Source organism: Vipera ursinii (genome assembly GCF_947247035.1).
Source record: "Vipera ursinii genome assembly, chromosome: 2".
NCBI classification, from domain to species: Eukaryota; Metazoa; Chordata; class Lepidosauria; order Squamata; family Viperidae; genus Vipera; species Vipera ursinii.
Genome location: NC_139513.1, coordinates 2,805,419 through 2,826,520, shown reverse-complemented (window position 1 = coordinate 2,826,520; position 21,102 = coordinate 2,805,419). Strand labels below are relative to the sequence as shown.

Here is a 21,102-nt window from a genome sequence, read left to right as displayed (position 1 = left end):
AGCTTCATCATTGGAAGCTTTCAAGAAAGGACTGGACTGCCATCTGTCAGAAATGGTGTCGTCTCCATGGTGTGTGTGTGTGGGGGGGTGGAGTTGGACCAGATGACCTACAAGGTACCTTCCAACTCTGTTATTCTATGTCTTATTCCATGTTTCGTCCTTTTGTAACAGCCTCTATTTAAAAATAGAAAAGAAAGGGGGGCAACAAGACGCTTTTGGAGAGGACACGACAGCCTCTCACGGAAAATGCAGCCTTTCTCCTCTCCTTAACTTGAGCACCTGCGTTGCACAAGGCATCCACCAGGGGGCTCCCTCTGCCAAACGATGGGAACACTGCTGGCTTTCCGGAGGAGGAGCAGAGTAGGAAATGACATCACAGCCTCTCTAGGACGCTGCACTCTGTCTCCATCATTCTTTGCTGCAGGTAAAAAAGGGGGAGGGCTGCGGGGATGTCTTGCAGGGGAGACAGCCAGATGTGGCCCTAAGGGAGGAGAAGGGGGGGGTCTCTCTTCCCATGCAAAGGGAGGCGGAGGGTCCTCGCCCTGGAGGAGGGAGGGACACATGCCAAGTCCTCATCCAGTCTTCTGAGTCCCAAGAGTGGGAGAGCCCAAATCCCATGCTCCCCAGCAGCCCCTTTCCATGCACCCAACAGGCCATTGGGGGGAGGGGGAAGCAGAGGACCAGACCAGCCTTGTTGCTCCCTCCCGGACGAAACTCAGGATTCCCAGGAAAGAGATGGGGACTGGGGAAGTCCTTCCCGCCTGCTTTTTTGGGAACAGCTGGAGGTGGGGAAGGGGGGGGGAGAGAAGAAGGAAGATTTGCCTTGCAAATGTCAAGCAAGAGATAAGAAAAGCTTTGCAAGACAGAAGATAGTCAAGCTATTCTCCAAAGCACCTGAAAGCAGGACAAGAAGCAATGGATGGAAACTAGTCTAGGAGAGAAGCAACCTAGAACTAAGGAGAAACTTCCTGACAGTTAGAACAATTAACCAGTGGAACAACCTGCCTCCAGAAGTGGTGAATGCTCCAACACTGGAAGTTTTTAAGAAGAGACTGGACAGCCATTTGCCTGAAATGGTATAGGGTTTCCTGACTGAGCAGGGTGTTGGACTAGATGACCTTCAAGGTCCCTTCCAACTTTATATTATTATTATTTTCTTAGGTGCTGGATGAGGCTCAAAAGGGAGCCAAATCCTTCACAATGAAACCTGTCTTGGGATTCTGGCTTGGCTCCCCAAAAGTCAGTCCTGAAAAAGGGTAATGGAGCATCCTAAGCCAGGGTCATGTTCTTTCCTTTCATTTGAGGTGAACTGAAGTTTCATGGTTTGCTAATTTGTTTGGAATTTTGACATGTGTGAACCCTGCTTGGAGGTGAATGTAGGTTTAGTTGTTTTTTTTCTTTGTGAAAAGAAATAGAAAATGCTCCAAATACATTTATTCAGACTTGCAAATCCTTGTTGGAAGTCAATCTCATATTTTTTCAACCATACATTGAAAAAACTCACGTAATGTATCTGCTCTAGATCATTTTCAATCCTATAATCAAGTCAGAAAAATATTTCCTTCCATGGGGATTAGTATTGCTCAGTGGTTATATCCACCACTTTCTAAATCTTGGGATAAAGTCAAGAGCAAATGAAGTGTTAGTACCACTTTATAACGCCTTGCTAAGACCACACTTGGAATATTGCATCAGGTTTTGGTCACCACAATATAAAAAATGTTGAGACTCTAGAGTGCAGAGACGGACAGCAAAGATGATTGGGGAGGGGGGGCTGGAAGCTAAACCTTATAAGGAATGGTTTCAGGAATTAGTTATGTCTATTTTAATCAAAAGAAGGACTAGGGGTGACATGTTAGCAGTATTCCAATATCTAAGCCTATTCTCCAAATCACCAGAAGGCAGACCAAGAAACAGTGGATGGAAACTAATCAAGGAGAAAACCAACCTAGAACCAAGGAGAGATTTCCTGACAATTAGAACAATTAACCAGTGAAACGGCTTGCCTTCAGATGTTCTAGATGCTCCATCACTGCAGGTTTTTAAGAAGAGACTGACCAGTTGTTTGAAGGAAAAGGTATAGGGTCTCCTGATTGAGTGGGGGGAGAATGGAATAGAACGGGGATTGGAGTGGAATGGAATGGAACAAAACAGAAGAGAAGAGTTGGAAGGGACCTTGGAGGTCTTCTAGTCCAACCCCCTACTCAGGCAGGAAACCCTATACCATTTCAGACAAATGACTGTCCGGTCTCTTCTTAAAAACTTCCATTGTTGGAGCATTCACAACTTCTGGAGGCAAGTATTTCCACTGATTAATTGTTCTAACTGTGAAGAAATTTCTCCTTAGTTCTAGGTTGCTTCTCTCCTTGATTAGTTTAGGGTTAGATTAGAAGAACTCCAAGGTCCCTTCCAACTCTATTGTTCGATTTTGTTGTGAATTTATTTTATTTTCTATCTTAGAAACATTTGTACTCATCATATAATTTTATAGATAAAAATATCTCTCGGCTAAAGAGGGCTGAACATCTAACTATCACCACAGCTGCAGCAAGAGAAACAGTCCTTTGAATGAAAAGTTGCTTGGAGATTCACATAAGAGTCCTTGGACCCATTTGGAGTTGCGTTACAGGACAGAGAGAGAATGGAGACCCAACCTTTAGCAAGTGAGGGAACTGGAAAAGGCCTTTCAGCTGTTCGGCCTGGGCGCTGTTCGGAGACCTGGGCAAGAAGTGGGCAGAAGATGCTGGAAGAAGACACCATCGTCCCTTCAGAAGTTCAGTCCTGGAACTTCAGGAGCGTCCGATATCAGGCTTCTGAGGATCCCCGAGGACTTTGCAGCCGACTCCATGACTTTTGTAATCGATGGTTCAAAGCAGAAAAGCACACCAAAGCCCAGATGCTGGACCTGGTTGTTCTGGAGCAGTTTCTGGCCCTTCTGCCCCTGAAGATGGAGAACTGGGTGCGAGAGTGTGGAGCAGAGACCAGCTCCCAGGCGGTGGCCCTGGTGGAAGGCCTCCTCTTGAGCCAGGCAGGGGAGCAGAAGGAGCAGGTGAGAGACCTTCACCTTGGGAGCCCAGAAGGAGATGACTGGAATAAAATTCTTCACCACTCCCTACCAGAGTCCCAAAGGTGCCTTTTTCACGAGGCAACTGGACTTGTTTTTCTTTAGGGACATTTTGCTTCTCATCGAAGAAGCTTCTTCAGCTCCGATGGGATGCTGAGGAATGGAAGGATTTTTACTCCTTGCTGACAGCTGGTCGTTTGCATTTTTTTAGAGTCGTTGAGGCCACTTGGAAGTTTATCTCTGTCCGCACTGTCACCTGTGTGGTGCAAATGGGTGTGGAGTCTTCTTGAAACTGCTGAAAGGATTGTGTATTACACTGGAGATAGATGATGTTGAACAGCCCTATCTCAATAGAGGGGAGGGATATGACATAATCTGTCTCCAGTCTACAATACAGTCTTTTCAGCAGCTCCATTTGCACTACTCAGATGACCTTGAGGACACAGATAAACCTCCAAGTGGCCTCAGCGTCTCTAAAAGAATGCAAATGACCAGCTGTCTGCAAGGAATATAAATCCTTCCATTCCCCATCATCCAGTCCAGAAGACCCTTCTTAGATGAGAAGTGAAACGGCTTCAAAGAAAAACAAGAAAGTCTAGTTGCCTCATGAAGAAGCATCTTGGGGACAACCATGACCTGAATGACTGAGAATCTCCACAGACATACTAGGGGTTTCTCAAAATCATAATATGTGGAGATGTTTCACTAATTCTTGTAGGTTATTGTTTCATTACCTGTTATATAAAATGGGTGACAGACGTTCCTTTCTTACTTTCCAGCCTCACTGATGAACATTGGAGGCTTTCAAGAATCCATTTTGTGTTGTGTGATGTCCATTAATTTTTCTTTTCTCCTGTCTCCTATTTCAAGTCTTTCACAGTGGACATCAGAGATCCTGAGGGAAGCAGGAATCCATCAAATTCTCCTCAGGAGTTCTTTTTGAGGAGCATTTCTCTGGAAGATCCAGGTCTGGACACCTTGGGAGGTAATCAAAGGTCCTCAATTCTCCAGAAAGTCCAAAGCACTCTCCTCTTCTGTAAAATGTCGCTTCCTATGTTATTAATTATGCTTTATAAAAATTCTCTTTTTCCTCACAGGGAAGACTTCAGCGGAGTTGTCTGCTCTGTATGGTGCAGCTGAAACAGTGGTCGAACCTCCAACTCACGTAAGAGGAGAAAATTCACTAATAGAATAGAATAACAGAGTTGGAAGGAACCTTGTAGGTCATCTAGTCCAACCCCCTGCCTGAGCAGGAGACCCTACACCATTTCTAAGAGATGGTAGTCCAGTCTCTTGAAAGCTTCCAGTGATGAAGCTCTCACAACTTCTGAAAACAAACTGTTCCATTGATTGATTGTTTTCACTGTCAAAAAAATTTCCTTCTTTCTAGGTTGAATCTCTCCTTGATCAGTTTCCATCTGTTATTCCTTGTCTGGCCTTCAGGTGTGTTGGAGAATAGGTTGACCCCTCCTCTCTGTGACAGCCCCTCAAATATTGGAACACTGCTATTGTCAGAATCCATTTATATCACATTCATAAATGTATGTTTAAAAAATTATCCCCCCCCCTGGATTCTGCCATCTCCCGAGGAAGGAGGAGCGGATGTGGATTCAGCCTGCCTTAGGTTATTTCAAAAACCAAGGGAAACCTTTTGAACTGGGGGAACAAAGGGGAGGGTTAAGGAAGAAGGCATCTGGCCTGTGTCTCCATTTGAATCTGTAAAGGAAGAAGGTAATAACCATAAAAGATCCGAAGTTCCCTTTTTCCCACGAAAGGGATGACATGAAGTAAATGATGGGGGGCTGACCAAATGGGGTTGAGGGAAGGGGGGTTGAACCGGGAACTCTTTATAAATTTTCAATATGTAAAACAATACCAGGTCCTGTCTTGTATTTCCACAACCAAACATGTCTTAGTAAAAATTCCTTTTGGACTAGAACTGACTCCAAGAGTTTTTGTTTTCCTAAGACGTGAATTGGGGTGGGTCCTGACAGCTATCATGTCACCCCTGATCCGTCTCTTCACTAGACTAGCCATGCCCAGTTCCTGTAACCGTTCTTCATATGTTTGAGCCTCCAGTCCCCTAATTATCTTTTGTTGCTCTTCTTTGCACTTTTTCTAGAGTCTCTATGTCTTTTTTATCCTATGGTGACCAAAACTGGATGCAGTATTCTAGGTGTGGTCTTACTAAAGGCTTACTTATTAGATTCAAATTCTTCCTTTCCTTCAGGAAGTCACAATGGTATACAGAGCACTCTTTCCTTCCATTCTCTAGTGGAGAAAAGTGTAGAGAAGAGCAACAAAGATGATCAGAGGTTTGGAGGCTAAACTGTACAATGGATGGTTGTGAAAACTAGATATGTCTAGTCTAGCAAAGAAAAGGATTGGGGTGACATGACAGCAGTTTCCCAATACTTGAGGGCAGTCACAGCGAAGAGGGGATCAAGCCATTCTCCAAAGCAACTGAGAGCAAGAACAAAAGTAACAAATGGAAGATTATCAAGGAGAAAAGCAACCTAGAACTAAGGAGGAATTTCCTGACAGTGAGAACAATTAATCGTTGGAACGGCTTGCTTCCAGAAGCTGTGGATGCTCCATCACTGGAGGTTTTCAAGAAGAGATTAGACAAATATTTCTCCAGAATGGTATGGGCCTCTTGCTTGAGCAGACGGTTGGACCTCCAAGGCCCATTCCATCTCTGATACTCTATGATTATATAATTCCTTCTTCTGGCTTGGATATTTTTGTATTCCTGAGCAGCGTGGTATGGAAATAGAAGATTCAAGTTGCTCTCAGTCACCTTAGCCCCCAGAGAAGTCTATTGTTTAATTTAATAATTTAATAATTTAATTTGTATACCGCCCTTCTCCCGAAGGACACAGGGCAATACACAGGGCAATACACAATAAAAATAGAATACAAAAATTAAAAAGCCATTAAACATTATGCCCATAAAATTAATACATATTAAAATTAAAACTATTTATAAAAACCCAACCCCATCCCGTCAGACCAGGCCAGCTTGTTCGAAAAAGAAAGTTTTGAGATCGCGCCGGAAGGAGCGAAGGTCGGGGGCCATCCGGAGCTCAACATTATATGTTGGCATATAATGGTTTGTAAATTCTATCTTGAGATTCATATTAAGAAATCTTTTTTAAGACCAGTACTTAACTGTAAGTCCCTCCTCTTCTATATACTTTTCCTACTGTTAGTTTACATACACACTTGAGTCCTTCAAGACATAGGAATATCACAAGGGCAGCAAGTGCTAAACTGCACCTATTCTTTTTGTAATTCTTTGACCTGGAATTGTGCAAGATTGTTGAAAAATCAATAAGTACTCAAATGGCGTAATACCATTTTTAAAAAGCCTTGTCTACAACCAGTGAAAAATTAAAAGATAAGGCAGAAGGTTAAAATCCAATGAAGGTAGCCAAATAGAAAAATCTCTTAAGTAAAAATTGTTATGCATGTAATCAAATTATTGCAAAATAATTTCTAATCCTCTGACTTGTGTCTGGATTTGGAGGCCAAACTATCCTGTTTTGTAAAATTTTCTTCAATCCCAGGAATTTTTCTCCGCTTTCTCATCCTCGCTTCAGCCAATGACTCAGATAGATGATAGATGAGATGGTTGGTTGGTTGGTTGGTTGGTTGGTTGGTTGGTTGGTTGGTTGGTTGGTTGGTTGGTTGGTTGATTGATTGAGAGAGAGAGATGATAGATAGATAGATAGATAGATAGATAGATAGATAGATAGATAGATAGATAGATAGATAGATAGATAGATAGATAGATCCATAAGGAAAGTAGAATTACTTTCACTGAATGGCACTGAAAGTCTTGCCACATCAATCATCGATTAAGCTTGCCTGAACTATTTCTTCACTCAAAGGCTTTTGATCTATTTTTTTCACCTAAACCTTGGAATCCTACCAAGCACAGCCATTCAACTTAGTGCATATCTTTGCTTTGGGAATTTGTAGGTAATGGGATAGACCTCACAAATCCTCCTTGACCCTGTTTGGTTCTTGGTTTCCCTGTGCAGGAGGGTCTTGTGTCCTTCGAGGAGGTGGCTGTGTATTTCTCCAAGGAGGAGTGGTCTCAGCTGGATTCTGACCAAAAAGCGCTCCATTGGGAAGTCATGCTGGAAAATTATAGGAATGTGGCGTCTCTGGGTAAGCAAGTTTGCTACTCGCCTGTCAGAGAGTTTAGTAATTAAATGCCATCTGCTATTTCTTATTAAAAGGTCTCCAAAGACATGTCATCTCTTGGGAAGAAGCAGGAAGAGATCTAGCCTTTTTCTATTCCAAGGAAGTTGTCTGTCTGTCTGTCTATCTGTCTGTCTGTCTGTCTGTCTGTCTATCTATCTATCTATCTATCTATCTATCTATCTATCTATCTATCTATCTATCTATCTATCATATTCATCCTATCATCCATCTATCTATCCATCCATCCACCTATTCATCTATCTATCTATCTATCTATCTATCTATCTATCTATCTATCTATCTATCTATCATAATTCATCCTATCATCCATTTATCCATCCATCCATCCACCTTTCCCTCCATCCACCCACCCACCTATCAGGCCACCCATCCATCCATCCATCCATCTATCTATCTATCTATCTATCTATCTATCTATCTATCTATCTATCTATCTATCTATCTATCTACCTACCTACCTACCTACCTACCTACCTATTTATCTATCATATTCATCCTATCATCCATCTATCTATCCATTCATCCACCTATTTATCTATCTATCTTTCTATCTATCTATCTATCTATCTATCTATCTATCTATCTATCTATCTATCTATCTATCTATCTATCTCTATCTATCATCTATCTATCTATCTATCTATCTATCTATCTATCTATCTATCTATCTATCTATCTATCTATCATCTTATTCATCCTATCATCCATTTATCCATCCATCCACCCACCTATCAGGCCACCCACCCACCTATCTATTTATTTATCCACCCACCCACCCATATTTTTTTCTCTCTCTCTCTTCCCTCCCCCCCAAAACCATGTGATTTTGGGAAGAGAAAATGGGAAATATTTGAGGCAGGAAGAAACTGGACAAGTTTAAAATTGGATTTATTTCTCAGGGGTCTCTGCTGGTTATTGACCCCCTCCCCTTTCCAATAAATGTTAGGTTTTCTCCTAAAACCTCCCTGAATGTTTCCTCTGATGTTTCCTTTACTGCTCTTTATGTTGAATGGTTTTTCTATCTGTAATGATGGCATTTGGAAGTCCTAATAGTATCACAGGGATTTAGCTATTAGAGAATTGGGCTCTCTCATGAAACAGGTTCTCAAGTAATGGGACCTTCCACTCCAGGGGTTCTTCCCAACCGCCCACCCTCTCCCAATTTTCTCCAAGGCTTCCTTTTGTAAGTTCTGCCTGGAAAATGCAGGTGTCATGGTTCTGACTAATGAGACAGATCAAAGAACATTCCATGGTTGTTTATTCTAAAAAGTCTATAATAATGAGAACAAAGCATCGGCTCTCATGGATGCATGCTAGAATCTGAATTCTCCTCCCCTGAACACATCGTATCATACACAATTCCCTCCCTTAATTACACATCATGAATCATATTCTCCAATTAGTTTAATATAGGAAGTTTCACTTCCTTTCTGTAGCGCGCCATCCCTTATCTTATCAAAACATCCGGGTTAACATTCCCCCCCCTTCAGTGATTCAAAGCAAAACAGTTTAAAGCAAAAGGCTGCCTCTTACATTGTCAGGGCAAAAACATCCAATGTTTGCAGCAATGACATCTGCCCCCTTACAAAAAAAAGATACATCCTGTAATGCAAACAAAAGCATATGTCAGGGATTATCTCTTGGTTTGTTGGTGTTTTTTTCATGAAACTTTCTGATGAGTCAGTCAGCCTTCACATTGCTAATTTCACTCAAGTAGCTTCAGACAGCAAGTACCCCTTCCAATGTACTAGGTACTGCAATTTGCCTTTAAAGATTCTAGAGTCAAGAATGCCTTTCAATTCATAGTGTCTCTGACCCACTACTATGAGGGGCCCGGGTGCCTTCTTAGGGGAAGGTCTTAAGTTGGAATCCCGAAAAGGTTTCAGTAGGCTGCAATGGAAGACAGGGTGAACTTTCCCTAAAAGCCTAGGGAGTTTTAATTCTACTGTGACAGGGTTGATGATCTCTGAACTCTTTTCCTGTGGCTACTCTGAAAGATGTGTAGCCGGTGCTGCTGTGAGCAGAATTATTGGAGGCCACCTCGGCAAAAGGGAGGTCAGTCCAGTTTGTCTGTTGGTAGGAAAAATGGCATCTGAGATACTGCTCCACTATTTTGTTAGCGGATTCTGCAGCCCCATTGGTAGCTGGATGAAAAGCAGATGATAAGCCTTGAAATGATCCAATTAATTTAAGGAAACTCCTCCAAAATTTTGCTGTGAACTGCACTCCTCTATCTGAAATTATTCGCTTAGGGGCGCCATGCAGTTGGTAGATATGTTTCAGGAACAATTTAGTCAGTCGTTGGGCAAATGGGAGTCCTTTGCAGGCGATAAAATGAGCCTGCTTCGAAAACAGGTCTATCACAGTCCAGATGACAGTATTTCCCCTACTTTTGGGTAGGTCTACAATAAAGTCCATAGCTATTTCTTCCCATGGTTGAGAAGGGTCTGCCACTAACTGCAGTAACCCAGGGGTTTTCCCTGGAATTCTTTAGATTCTAGAGTTTTTAAATATCTGAAGTGTCCAGCCTGTTTTACCTCATGGCTATGTTTGAGAGCATGGAGACAGAGGACTTCAGGTAGATACAGTTTCCCCCCCTTGTATGCCAAACCATTCCTGTATGTTAGGGAGGTTTGATTATCTTTGAACCATTGATCGGTGAGGAGCTCTCGTTTTATCTTCTTCGCTCTCGGGTCATCAGGATTAGGGGTTCTGTGAGGTGTGAGTTGTGCTGCAGGTTGTGAACTGGGGATAATTGCCTCGTTGTCCTCTTCGCATTCGCTTTTGTACTGGGGCAATCAGGAGAGCGCATCAACTAAGAAGTTTTTCCCTCCCGGAAAGTGAAGTTGAAACTATTAAAGTACTGTGCCCACTGCACTTGTTTTGGGGACAGTTTGCGGGGGTCTTGAGTGCCTCTAGGTTTTTGTGATCTGTCCATACTTCAAATGCCACCTTGCTCCCCTCTAAATAGTGTCGCCAGTTTAACAGGCTCCACCTAATGGCAAGGGCCTCCTTCTCCCAATTGCCCATCTCCTCTCGCTTTCAGTGAATTTTTTGGAGGTGTAGGTGCAGCGTTGTAGGACTCCACTTTTGTTCTTTTGCAGTAATACAACTCCAACTGCAACGTCGCTGGCGTCAGTTTGGATTACGATCACAAAAGTCTAAATTAGAGGTCCCCAACTTTTCTGGGTTGGCGGCCTGGAGGGAAAGGGAGGGGCAGGTGTCTTTATAAGGTCATGCGCACATGTGAATGGGGCCGCGAACATGCACAATGCTCACAATGACACTAAGGCCTGTGCAATATTTTAACAGCGTTGTTAGTGCTCGTGTGACACGGCGAGGCTAAGGCCTGTGTGATGCTTGCGGTGATGTTAGGACCCCCATGGCGCTCATGGCCACACTAGCAGCCACTCAATGCTCATGGTGATGCCAGCAAGAGTGGGAGGGTGAGGTTGCATACACACACACACACACACACACACACACACACATATGCACACTGGCTAGCCACTCACAGTTGTGGGCCACAGACCACAGGTTGGGGACTCCTGGTCTAAATAATTTTAATAAAGGAGAATATTTGTATCTCATGGTTGAAATGAGGGATCCTTGAGCTTGGTTGTTTTCTTACAGATGTTTCATTACACAAAATGGGTAACACCATCAGTGTCAGTAAATAGTGAGAACAAACCCTACTCCTTATTAGCACTGATGATGTTATCTAGTTTGAGTAATGAAATGTCTGCAAGCAAACAAGCAAGCTCAGAGAGCAGAACCCCTCAGGTTTTTTATTCTGCAGCATGGAGGACAAGAGAGACCCCAACGTCAGGTCTTATAGCAACCCAATTGTAAGGAGCTGCCTCAGCTAAGCCACCCAATAAAGCAGAACTCTTGAAACAGACATTGTCTCAAAAGGAACTTTTATTAGGGGCTAGTGATAGCATGTTTTGAACATACCCTGATAGACACAGGCAGAAGAATCACAAAAAGAGCTAAAAGGAAGAGGTTTTGAGAGGGTGGTGGCATAATTAATGTTCAAATAAGAGATGCAACAATGAGGGGGCTTGATCCTGTTTGCATCTCACTTTATGTCAACTTTTCTTTTTTTCCCTTTTTTTCTGCTCCAAGCAGGTGATGAATGGGAGATGATGGGCCAAGAAGTGGCAGCACTATTGCCAAAAGGCACCTTGAAAGACACAGAGATATTTTTTGGAAAGCAAAGTTCTGAGGAAAAACAATTAAAGGGGAAGCTAGAGAAATGCTCTACTTCACCACAAGTAGCTGTCAGTGACTTTTCGGGCAAAGATGATCAGTCAGAAAAAGAGGCTTGGCCAGAGTGTGGAAAAATACCCGCAGACGAATCAGGATTATACAACGGTTGCGGAAGCCACGTGATAGAGAAACCACATGAACATGAAAAACATTTCCGAAGGACCTCCTCGGTTACTTTGCCTCAGAGAATACAAGGAGAGAAACCATTTAAATGCCTGGATTGTGGAAAAAGCTTCAGAGACTCAAATTATCTTACTTCCCATAAAAGGATCCACACAGGAGAAAAACCATACAGATGCTGGCAGTGTGGAAAGAGTTACCGTTTTCCACAAAGTCTCACTTCCCATTATAGGATTCACACAGGGGAGAAGCCATATGAATGTCCCAAGTGTGGAAAGACCTTCAGTCAAAAATATCAGTATACTGTACATAACCGAAACCACACTGGAGAGAAACCATATAAATGTACGGAGTGTGGAAAATGCTTCACTAATTCAAGTTCCCTCACTTCCCATAAAAGAATCCACACTGGGGAAAAACCATATAAATGCCCAGAGTGTGGAAAGAGCTTCAGAGCTTCAAGTTCTCTTAATGCTCACAAAATGATCCACACCGGGGAGAAACCCTACAAATGCAAGAACTGTGCAAAAAGCTTCAGACAAAAATATCAATATATTGTACATAACAGAATGCACACTGGGGAGAAACCGTATAAATGCTTGGAGTGTGGAAGATGTTTCACTATGTCAAGTTCCCTCACTTCCCATCAAAGGAGCCACACTGAGAAAAATACATTTGTCTGGTGTGTGGAAAGGGGTGTACTCAACGTCAGTCCCTTTATGAGCACAGAAAAGAACCGTATAAACAAATTGTCAGAAATTTGGGACTCTTGAGCTATTTGTGGAGAAATGAAATGTTAGGGAATGAAGGGAAGATAAGAAGGAACGACAATTCTGATGGGAGTGGAGAAAAATAACTACAATTGGTTTTTTTGAATAATGTTGAGCATTTGTCCATACAGAGCCCTGAATATAATCTTTTTTGGAAGACCCACTTTGCACCCTTCACTTTTTGCATCTCTAAATTTATTGGCCGCTAGAAGCACCTAGCAGTTACATAACTATGACTCTGGCCTTTGACTTTGCTCTTTTTGCCGCTTAATTTACATCTCCATCATTGAATATTAATTACAAGGGCTGTCAACACTTTCATTTCTGCAATAGTGGCAAATATCGGTAGCTTAGGTGTAAGATGAGGGTGAAGGTTTGTTCTCCAAGCTAGTGAGTTGGTTTCTGAACATTTCGTTACCAGGCCAGGTAACATCTTCAGCTGAGTTTAGGGGATGTCAGGATTAGGTGTTTATAATGGCTTCAGGTGTGAGTGTCTCAAGAGAGGGTCAGAGAAGAGCAACTAAGAGGTCTGGAGACTAAAACATAAAGAATGACTGCAGGACTTGGCTTTGGCTAGTCTAAAGAAAAGAAGAAATAGGGGTGACATGATAGCAGTATTTGAGAGGCTGCTACAAAGAAGTCAAATTATCTCCAAAGCGCCTGAAGGCAGGACAAGAAACAATGGTTGGAAACTGATCAAAGAGAGTAGCAACCTGGATTTAAGGAAAAAGTTCCTAACAGTGAGTACAATTAACCAGTGGACCAGCTTGTCTTCAGAAATCGTGGGCACTCCATCACTGGAGGTTTTAAGAAGAGACTGGACAGTCACTTGTCTGTGATGGTATAGGTTCTCCTCCTTGAGCGGTGGGCTGGTCTAGAAGACCTCCAAGGTCTCCTCCAGATTCTATTCTATTGTACCCTACCCTACCCTACCCTACTCTACTCTACTCTTGTGGTGGGTCAGGTGTGAGTCATCAGTGAGAGGCTTGTGATGGGGAGGAATTCCATCAACAGGAATATTGATTTTCTTGTTTTTCTTTGAAGATGTTTCACTTCTCATCCAAGAAGCTGCTGCTGCTTTTTTTTCTTCTATGATATCAACAAAGGTCCTTTCAATAGTTCCAAGAAGGCTCCATATCCATTTGCACCATTCAAATGACCCTGACGACACAGATAATCCTCCGGATGACCCCAACAACCCAAGGGCTCGCAACTTGGGCGTCCTCTTGGATTCACGGCTCAATTTTGAAGACCATATAGGAGCCGTGACCAGGGGGGCTTTTGCCCAGCTTCGTCTGGTGTGCCAGTTGCGGCCCTATCTGGACCGAGATGCCCTACGCACAGTCACCCATGCACTCGTGACCTCCCGGCTAGACTACTGCAACGCTCTGTACATGGGGCTGCCCTTGAGGACCACTCGGAGGCTTCAACTGGTGCAGAATGCAGCTGCGTGAGTTGTTATGGGAGTCTCCCGATACTCCCGTGTAACACCTCTTCTCCGTGAGCTGCATTGGCTTCCGGTTGCCCTCCGGGTGAGATTCAAGGTGCTGGTAATGACCTATAAAGCTCTAAATGGCTTGGGTCCGGATTATCTAAGGGAACACCTGCTGCCGGCATCAACTTCCCATCGTCCTGTGCGGTCCCACAGGGAGGGCCTTCTTAGGGTACCGCCCGTCAAGGAATGCCGGCGGGTTATCCCCAGGGGAAGGGCATTCTCTGTGGGCACGCCTGCCCTTTGCAACCAACTTCCCACGGAGCTTAGGACTGCCCCTGACGTTCGCTCATTTCGCAGGGACTTGAAAACTTGGTTTTTTGAGCTGTCTGGCCCAGACTGAGGGGTTTTAATTATTTATTAATGGGGTTTTAGTTTAAATTCAGGGACTTAATTTAATCTTAGTTTTAATCAATTTTAACTTTGTATGTTATGTATTTTTAATTTTTCCCTGTAAACCGCCCTGAGTCCTATGGGAATAGGGAGGTATACAAGTTTAAATAATAAATAAATAAATAAATAAATAAATAAATAAATAAATAAATAAATAAATAAATGGATGGATGGATGGATGGATGGATGGATGGATGGATGGATGGATGGATGCAAATGACCAACTGTCTGCAAGAAATACAAATCCTTCCATTCCCCACGATCTGGTCAGGGCTGAAGAAGCTTCTTGGAGGAGAAGTGAAACGTCTTCAAAGAAAAACAAGGTAGTCCAGTTGCCTGATGAAAAAGCACCTTTGGGATTTCTGACAGAACAATTAATCAGTGGATTAATTAATCAGTGCGTGCTCCATCACTGGAGGTTTTAAAAAATAAACTGGACAACCATTTGACTGGAAAGGTATGAGGCTCCTGCCATGAGCAGGGGTTTGGACTGCAACACCTCCATCCTTCAAGCCCTAAGGATTCTATGTTCTAAGAAAATGTAAACAGAACAATTTTGAACACATGAATTTAAACAGGAAAATGTGTAGCTTATCAGCTTAAGGAAAAAAAGAATCAGCTCTTAAAAGAAAGCCAGCCAGAGGTGCCTTGAACTGAGAGATGCATATAGCAATAGCAACCTCGACAGATTAGCCAGCAATATTGCATTCTAACCACTGGACCACCATGGCTCTAAATAAATAAATGTTAAAGAAAGCTTAAATGCTGGGGTATTTGGCTACCATAGTTGTTATTTGCTTACAGAGAAGTACCTCAAGCATCTAGAACAGTATTTTTCAACTTTCGCAAGATAAGTGGACTTCAGTTCCCTGAAATCCTCATGGTGGCTGATGCAAAGAACGAGTTAAGCAGCTCTGCTTTCTCCCTATTGCCTGTTACTTGCTTGCCACCTTTCGTTCTCTTTTCTATAGTCTTGCATGCTTGACAAAAGCCGCTGTCTCCTTTGTTGCAGAAAAAGGCAGCAAAACCCCACTTTCTACCATGCTGCATCCCTATTGCACAATCATCCTTGGCTTAGCCAAACCCAGCGCTACTATGGAAGACGGGATCCTCCACTAGGAAGTGGCCCATCTGTCTATGCTGCCAACATGGGATGTTCCTGCTTTGACAACAGATGAAAATTCAGCCATTTTTCTCTTTTACTTTTAACCTGCTTTCTTGCTTTTAGAGTTAGTTGCTGCAGAATGGGGTGAGGGGGGAGATTGGGATGCGAGCTCAGTTAGCCATAATAACAACTGTGCCACGGGAACCCAAGGACAAGCTGGGTTCTGAGCTGATAATGTTTTGGCTGGCTGGGGAGAAAGCCCGCGCTTTAAGCTAAATGGGGAATGTGTGTTTGGGAATCGTACTTGCTACTTTGTATCCAGGCTGTGAAAGTTAGACCATGAGAGAGGCTGAGCGCCAAAGAATTGAAGCCTTTAAACTATGGTGCTGGAGAAGACTCCTGCGAGTCCCTTGGACTGCAAGGCGATCAAACCGGTCAGTCCTAGAGGAGATCAACCCTGATTGCTCTTTAGAAGGCCAGATCCTGAAGCTAAAACTCAAATACTTTGGCCACCTCATGAGAAGGAAGGACTCACTGGAGAAGAGCCTAACGCTGGGAAAGGTTAAGGGCAAGAGAAAAAAGGGACGACAGAGAATGAGGTGGCTGGATGGAGTCACTGAAGCAGTAGGCATGAGCTTCAATGGAGTCCAGAAGATGGTAGAGGACAGGAAGGCCTGGAGGAACCTTGTCCATGGGGTCGTGATGGGTTGGACACGATTTCGCAACTAACAACAACAACTTTGTATCCAAGGGAAGGGAATTTAGCTTTTGGGTTCAACTGCAGTGCCGATACTTTGTTCCCAAATAAAAGATTCTTTAAGGAAAATCACGCCTCAAAGTTCTTTTGAGGGTTTCATCTATTGGAACCGTGACACCACCCACTGGGGCAGCTGGTTGGTTCGGTTGCCTGTCTTGCAGGAGGCTGGAGATGTGCAGGGTCAGAAGCGGGAACATGTGTAAGGGGATCTGATCACACATGAAGGGGTAGTGATGTATTTTAATGACAACGTTCATCTTCCTGACTTCAAAAGGAGGTATCTGCATATACCAAATTTGCTACTAATTTTTCTTCTCTTGAGATTGCACCTGGCCTTTGAGGACAGCAAACTCCTAACTGATGGGGTGTGTGATGCTCTCTGAGCTTGGTTGTTTTGTTGCAGACGTGTCAGAATCCATTTATATCATATTAATAAATGGAATGTTTCAAACATTATCCCATGGATTCTGTCATCTCCCGAAGAGAAGAGGATAGATGTGTATTGAACTGGCAATAGGCATTTCAAAGGAAAGGAGAAGCCTTTTGAACTGGGGAAACAAAAGGGGGGGTTAGCATCTGGGTTTTGTCAGCAATAAACAAAAGGGTCCTAACTTCCTCTTTCCCACGAGATGGATGATACGAGAGGAAGGATGGGGGGGACTGACCAAATGGGGATTAAGGGGGGTTAAACCGGGAACTCTTTATAAGGGTTTACATCGTGGAAATATTAAGCCCTGTCTCATTTCCTACAACCGAGCACGTCATAGTAAAGATTTCTTTTGGACTAAAATCCTGACTCCAAGAGTTTTTGTCTTCCTAAGACGTGGTTTGGGGTGGGTCCTGACATTAGACAGGGCTTGCAACGAAAGTCAACCCGGGAAGAAGAACCTTACCGGGGGATTTTGCAAATAAATATGATGTCTGACGATGAAGCAAGAAGGGAAGAAAGCCCCACGGAGAAGGAGCCTTCCCCCCAGCCGAACTCCCAGAAACATTGGGAAACTGAGGCATCATATTCCTCCTGGGAGGAAACGGCGGAGCAGCACGAACAAAAACCCCGGTGGTCGATGGGCGTTGGAAGAAAAAGTGAGTGGAAAAAGGCTTCGAGAGAAGTGACCCTGAGACGGAGCGACCACCAACCGGAATGGAAACAAGAGATGGAGAACTCCCTGCACGCCAGTGAGGAAGAGCGGATTCTGGAAAAAGCTATTGACTTGATGAAAACAACCCTGAGCTCACTAAGGGAGGAGAGAGCTGGAAACCACAACACCTGGGGTCGCAACTGGAGGGGTAACGGAAGGGACCCAACACCTGAAACCCCAGGGCTGTCCAATGGAACAGGAGCCGCTGACTCAGCGGTACCCACCCCCCCCAGACCCACAGATGGGGATCGAGATGAGGAGCGATACACTCCGCGGCGCAGACAACGATCCAGCCAAAGATTCCCACCCCTGGAAGCAAAATTCAAGGGGGAGCCATCACGACTGGGATTTTTCCTAACCCAAGTCCTCAGCTACATGGAAGAGTACGGACGGGACATCCCTAGTGACAAAACACGCATCCGAATTGTGCAATCTGCCCTGGACGGGACGGCCGCAGACTGGGTGGTGAACCTGCATGACTCCAACGCCCCAGAACTCAACGACTTCAACCGATTCATGTCATCCTTGAGGCGACGATTTGAGGACCCTTTGGCTGACCGGAAGGCCCGGGAGAGAATCAAGACGGTGAGGCAGGGCAGGAGAACAGTGGCCGAATATACCCAAGAATTCCGAGCCATCGCCAGCAAGCTGAACTGGCCAGAAGACATCCTCCTCAGCCATTTCAAAGACGGTCTAAACTACGACCTGTATGACGCTTGCCTGCCTCGGGGAGACCCCTACCATCTCGATGACTGGTATGTCCTGGCAGAGGAAGTGGAAATAGACCTATTGAAAAGACAACGCAGAGGAAAACCATGGGGCCGCCCGCCACTCGAGCAAACACGTGAGGGGGAAAACCCACCGGCCACGGCTAAAAAATCAAAGGGATGTTTCAATTGCGGGAGAGAGGGCCACCGTGCTGCAGAATGTCGTTCGAAAGCCCCTCCACGCAAAACAGAGGCACCATCTTCCAAAAAGCTGGGGAAGTCTCAAGGCAACCCAAAAGAATCTTCCATGAAGGGGACAGAGGCTGTAGAGTCCACAATTTCTGCCAAAACCTGGGATTGGACTCCGGCCTACACTGCAGGGGCGGTGGACACCTCGGAAGACAGCTCAGAGGGAGAACCTTTGGTAAGTGGACCTCTTCCACCCATACTTAAGACAGTAACTATATTAGCTTCCTCTGCACCAAAAGCAAATGAAATAAAAGCTTTGATAGACTCTGGCTGCATCCGCTGCCTCATCAGCCCAACACTGGTGGAGGAACTGAGCATCCCAGTGAGGAGGCTAAAACAACCAATCTCCTTCAGTCAATTAGACGGGTCTATAGCAGGGGGGGGACCAGCTACCCTAACCACTCTACCACTCCACATGTCCCTGGGGTCCCATGAGGAAGACATAACATTTATAGTGGCCCCAGGCATGGCATGCCCAATGATTTTAGGACTGGAATGGCTGAAGAAATGGAACCCCGGGATAAACTGGAGGACAGCAGAACTCAACTTCCCAAAAGGGGAACAGGAAAAAATAAAACCCCCAAACACCCCCCCAACCCAGAGGGAGGAAAAAGCAGCAGTGGGGGAAGAGAAGGGGCTAACAGAGATACCGGAGGAATACAGGGACCTGGCTGAGGTTTTCAGTGAGGAAAGAGCAGATGAGCTCCCCCCCCACCGCCCCACAGACTGCACCATAGAATTCAAACCTGGGGCAAAACTCCCAAAACCCAGGATGTATGCCATGAGCCCAAGGGAAATGGCAGAAATGGAAAGATTCATAAAGAAAAACTTAGAAAGAGGATTTATTGAGCCCGCCAAACCCAAAGTAGCCGCCCCGGTTCTGTTCAGGGAGAAGAAGGATGGTTCCTTTCGTTTGGTTGTAGATTACCGGAACCTAAATACAATTAGTGAATGTAATCTATACCCCCTTCCCCTAATGAAGGATATGCTATCCCACCTATCGAAAGGAAAGATCTTTACCAAACTAGACCTGAGGGAAGCATACTACCGTATTAGGATTAAGGAAGGAGACGAATGGAAAACTGCATTCAACTGCCCAATGGGGTGCTATCAATTCAAAGTATTGCCATTTGGACTGCAAGGGGCCCCCGCAGTCTTTATGCAATTAATTAATGACGTACTGAGAGAGCACCTATATAAGGGGGTCCTGGTTTACCTCGATGACATCCTTATCTTCACAGAAACCAAAGAGGAACATATCAAACTAGTCAGAGCAGTCCTGAAGAAATTGTGAGCTGCCCATTTATATGCTAAATTACCGAAGTGTGAATTTCATAAGGAAAAAATCGACTACCTGGGATATCGCATATCCCCAGAGGGCATCGAAATGGACCCAGAGAAGGTCAGGGCAGTACTAGAGTGGGCACCCCCCCGCACACGGAAGCAATTGCAAAGTTTCCTGGGGTTTGCAAATTTCTACCGCCAATTCATCCCTGCATTTGGCCAAATAGCCATGCCCCTCACAAATTTGTTGAAAACGAAGGGGGGGGTCACCCGTGAAACCCAGCCAGCCTCTGAAATGGTCAATGGAATGTCAAGCAGCATTTGAGAGGCTAAAGAGACTCTTTTCTGCGGAACCTGTACTTAAACACCCAGATCCCAACAAACCTTTTGTAATACAGGCAGATGCGAGCGACGTAGCAGTCGGAGCCGTATTACTACAAGAAAATGATGAGGGGGCGTTGCAACCTTGCGCATATACATCCAGGAAACTTACAGAAACTGAACAACGATGGCCAATATGGGAGAAGGAAGCATTCTCATTAAGGTGGTCATTATTAACTTGGCGTCAATTTTTGGAAGGAAATAAAATACCTTTCCAAGTCTGGACTGACCACAAAAATTTAGAAGCACTAAAAACGCCCAGGAAGCTCACTCCTAAGCAAGCCCGCTGGTCCCAACATTTTCACCGATTCAATTTCACTCTCAAACACTTACCGGGGGGAAAGAACTTCCTGGCAGATGCATTATCCCGCATGCCCCAATATAACAGCACAAGAGTTACTGACTTTAAACCACTTGTACCGGAACAACAACTGGCAGCACCAGTCACCACCAGGGCACAAGAAAAAATGAAACCGAAGGTAGATAGCCAAACTGGAATAGAATTCAGGAAATCTTTGGAAAGTGATGAATGGTTCCAGAAAAATAAACATGTATGCACAATTAAAGATGGACTGCCGTGGGTGGGGGAGAAGCTATATATACCTGCCACACAGAGAATCAATTTCATGCAACTGTGCCATGATACAAAATCAGCAGGACACTTTGGCTTTGTAAAAACCTTACACTTAACTAAAAGGCAATTTTGGTGGCCATCTATGAAAAAGGACATAGAAAGCTATGTGGGTAGCTGTCAAATTTGCGCAATGGCCAAGAGGTTACAAGGGAAATCGCCAGGACTGTTACAACCAGTGGCGAATCCCTCAGCCCCATGGAAAGAAATAGCCATGGATTTTATTGTGGAACTACCAGAAAGCAACGGAAACACCGTTATCTGGACTGTTACTGATCTGTTCTCTAAGCAAGTCCATTTCATACCTTGCCCAAAAATTCCTACTGCAAAAACATTAGCAAAACTTTTTGTACAACATATTTACAGATTGCATGGAGCACCACTACGCATCATATCTGACAGGGGGGTGCAATTTACCTCAGCATTCTGGAAGGAATTTTTATCTCTGTTAGGAACCACCCAAGGACTGACATCTAGTCATCACCCTCAGGGTAATGGGCAA

The 21,102-nt window shown here is 44.3% G+C and overlaps 1 protein-coding gene across 1 annotated transcript; it reads left to right on the top strand.

The window, feature by feature from the left end:
• The first annotated feature begins 2,478 nt into the window (after positions 1-2,478).
• LOC310635904 (zinc finger protein 213-like) lies at positions 2,479-16,314 on the top strand. Its single transcript, XM_083355274.1, has 5 exons — positions 2,479-3,049; positions 3,935-4,049; positions 4,162-4,229; positions 7,111-7,240; positions 11,429-16,314. Exons 1-5 carry the CDS (start codon positions 2,642-2,644, stop codon positions 12,460-12,462), a joined length of 1,755 nt encoding a protein of 584 aa, XP_083211400.1. The 5' UTR covers positions 2,479-2,641; the 3' UTR covers positions 12,463-16,314.
• Positions 16,315-21,102: the final 4,788 nt, after the last annotated feature.

Excerpts from the sequence above, each read along its gene's own strand:
- LOC310635904 (XM_083355274.1), top strand. The coding sequence starts at position 2,642 with ATGGAGACCCAACCTTTAGCAAGTGAGGGAACTGGAAAAGGCCTTTCA. Across the intron at positions 3,050-3,934 it reads CAGGGGAGCAGAAGGAGCAG|TCTTTCACAGTGGACATCAG; the intron begins GTGAGAGACCTT and ends TCCTATTTCAAG. Across the intron at positions 4,050-4,161 it reads AGGTCTGGACACCTTGGGAG|GGAAGACTTCAGCGGAGTTG; the intron begins GTAATCAAAGGT and ends TTTTCCTCACAG.